Source organism: Merops nubicus, unplaced genomic scaffold, assembly GCF_000691845.1.
Source record: "Merops nubicus isolate BGI_N331 unplaced genomic scaffold, ASM69184v1 scaffold6709, whole genome shotgun sequence".
Taxonomy (NCBI): domain Eukaryota; kingdom Metazoa; phylum Chordata; class Aves; order Coraciiformes; family Meropidae; genus Merops; species Merops nubicus.
In genome coordinates, this window is record NW_008631609.1 from 18,605 (window position 1) to 21,610 (window position 3,006).

At 40.5% G+C, this 3,006-nt stretch overlaps 1 protein-coding gene across 1 annotated transcript in view; it reads right to left on the reverse strand.

Annotated features, from left to right (window-relative positions):
* Nucleotides 1–3,006, reverse strand: part of CEPT1 (choline/ethanolamine phosphotransferase 1) — a 30,683-nt gene that overhangs the window by 6,975 nt on the left and 20,702 nt on the right. The window contains 1 exon segment of the mRNA XM_008947624.1: nucleotides 1,894–1,978. Coding sequence (XP_008945872.1) covers nucleotides 1,894–1,978 — 85 coding nt within the window.

A 3,006-nucleotide genomic window follows, 5' to 3' on the forward strand; every position in this document is an offset into this window, starting at 1 on the left:
TCCTGGTGCAGGCACCCTCCCCATCCACCCAAAACCCCTGAGGAGTTCCAGGAGCTTTGCAGAGCAGCATTTTAACAGGTTTTAAAGAGAGCCTAAGCTGGCAGGAAGGACAGGAGCAGTACAGGCACCTCCCTGTTCCACAGAAAGAGAGAAAGCCAAGGAAAGCAAGGATTGACAAAACACACAGCTCTGCATTCTGCCCAGTCAGACTGGTTTGCTTCTCACAGGTTAGCAGGAGAAAGTGGAATGTTTGAGTATACAACCACAGTTTAGTCCATTATTTTTCCCCCCTTTACAGAAATTAAAAAAGTCAAATCATCAATTTTGCTGTCACAAAACACAAAAGGACTGGGGAGGGTAAGGAAGGGCTGGGTGACATATTTTACTCTGCAAGTAGTAAATAACATTCATCTCTACATAAAATCTCACAAGTTGAACAAAAAAAAAGGAAAATTCCTCATTGTCACAGGAAAATCTGATCAGGTTTCTTCACTGGAGAAATGTCTCCATTCATCCAACATCAGATTTTAAAATAGTTTAATCTTTTGGGAGCTGATGCAGCCAAATGCTGCTGTGACCCAGGGCTTCTAAAAGAGATCAAGATTTTGCCAAAAGGGTTATTTAACACATTAAAGGAGTTTCAAAGCTATTTAAATCACACAATCAATTTCTAAGCTCACATCAACATTGTCTTGTGCTGAATTGTGCCAGAGGTTGCTGTGGCAGCATTTTTTTTCCCCCATTTTTATAAAGAGAGGAAGAGAACTGAGAACATGAATTGGGAAATCCCTGTTTGGAACACAGAACAGCAGCTGCATGGGGACAATGACCACATGAACCTCTGGAAAAAGTCTGGCACCAACCAGTCAACTTGTGGCCTCTTTTCAGGCCATTCCATCCAGACTCATTCTCTTGAGATGGTATTTACTTTGCAGTTTACATCATTAATTGGGGGGGAGTGGTTTATTTTAAGCCTGCAAGCACACGTAGCAAGGCTGGGGTAGCCAGAATTAGCTCCTTTTTTCTAGATATTCTCCAAAACATTAAAAGGCTCATTTCTCTATTTATATGAAGCAGATTAGAAATTAATCAATTACATTTCAGTAATTTTTTGACCATCTCTTGGTTTTATTGGAAAGCAAGGTTTCTTTTTCCAGCCTAAGAACTGTGTTTATCAAACACACAAAAGATCAATCTTCTGGAAGAAAAACCTTCTAGGAAATCACTGCTTTAGGTGCTATTTCCAGATTATTCTTTTTTTTTTAGTTTATGTATGCACTCTCCTCTGGACAATGCCATTTTGACAGCCCAGTATGGCTCCAGTAATGGAAATATAAAGTCAACTGGTGACAGCCCATAATGGGGTCCATACAGATCCACCTGCAGGATCTATACACAGCAAGCCCATGACAGTCATTTGCTTAATTAGAATGATCTTTGCTTAAAAAAAAAGTGATAATTACTCCCCCTCCCCACACAGATAAAAGTTCTCAGCCTCATTCAGGCCAAATTATCTCCTGCTGGTTACCAACTGCTCTCCAAAAGCTTCCCCCATGCCCTCACCCCAGTTCAGCATTCCTCCAGTGCTGATCTAGCTGGTGGGATGAAGTTCATTCCAGTTTTGCCAGCTCTCCCAAAAGGAAGCTGGACTTCAAAGGCACACTTTAATTTTGTGCAACCTTTGATAGCTTTCTACCTGCAAACACAAGATACAGAATTACAGCTTGTTTGAATAACTCTGGTCAAACCAGAATGCACAGTCCTGACCTGTACCCAAGAACATCTATTTCTGTTTAGGGGTTCAAGTGAGACCTGCCCCTCACAAATTAAACTGTGCTGCTAATCCAGGTGACTACTAGAATATGAAAAAGGAGAAAATAAGAACAAAATTACCAGAGATTGCCAAAAAGGTGGTCCTCCAATCACTGCCAGTAAATGCATGATTATTATGAAGATTTGTACTTCAGTCACATCAATTCTGATTAGGTACAAAAAGCCAAGAAAAGCAAAATTATTCAAAGCCATTTCAAAGTCAGTTATTTGCAAGCTCAGCAGCTCTCCTCTATCATGCACAGTAGAAAAGCTCCAAAACACTGAGGAAAGAGGCAAAATTTAGGTGTAATTTAGAAAGCAAGAATACATTTGAGTTTTACAGTTAAAATTCAAAACCACCCTGTGCTATAATTTTTGTTTTATTTCACAGTGCAATAAAAATATTCATTTTGTCAAGGGAACAGTTGGAACTCTTAAAGGAGCACCACCAGTTGCTCAGCTTCAACCTTGCCCACCAAAAAAAAACAATTCAGGTGATAAAGTTCACAAAGGAAATTTTTAATCCCTATTCTATTCCCTACCCTATTCTTCAACTCTTAATGGAGCACCACCAGTTGCACAAATAAATGCTCAGCTTTAACCTTGCCCACCAAAAAAAAAAACCAATTCAGGTGATAAAGTTCACAAAGGAAATTTTTAATCCCTATTCTATTCCCTACCCTATTCTTCAAGATGGGTATTCTCTCCAAAGAGCATCAAACTTTGAAAAGAAACATGAATCCCTGAAGAGTTTAAGCAAATGTCAATGGTACCATCAGCTGCATTGCTGAAGATGACACAACTTGATCTCCAAGTGAGAAGAGAAAGCACTCCTGGGTCTACAACAGCTCCTGTGGTTTGTGGGAGGGCAAAAAGGAAAAGAGGAAAGGCTTGCAGAAAATATTCTGTTCAAGAGTTGGTTTGAGAGAGGCTGGGAAAGTCTTGGAGCTACAGGATGAAAAGTGGCTGAAATAAAAGAAAAATACAATTAAAATCTAAAGGGGATGGACTTGCTGCTGTATTGTATGAATCAGGGAATCATTAAGGTTGGAAAAGAGCACTAAGATCATCAAGTCCAACCATCACTCAACACTCCCATGACCACTAAACCATGTCCCCAAGTGCCACAGCTATGTGGTTTTTGAAGCCCTCCAGGGCTGGGGACTCCAGCACCTCCCTGGGCAGCCTGGGCCA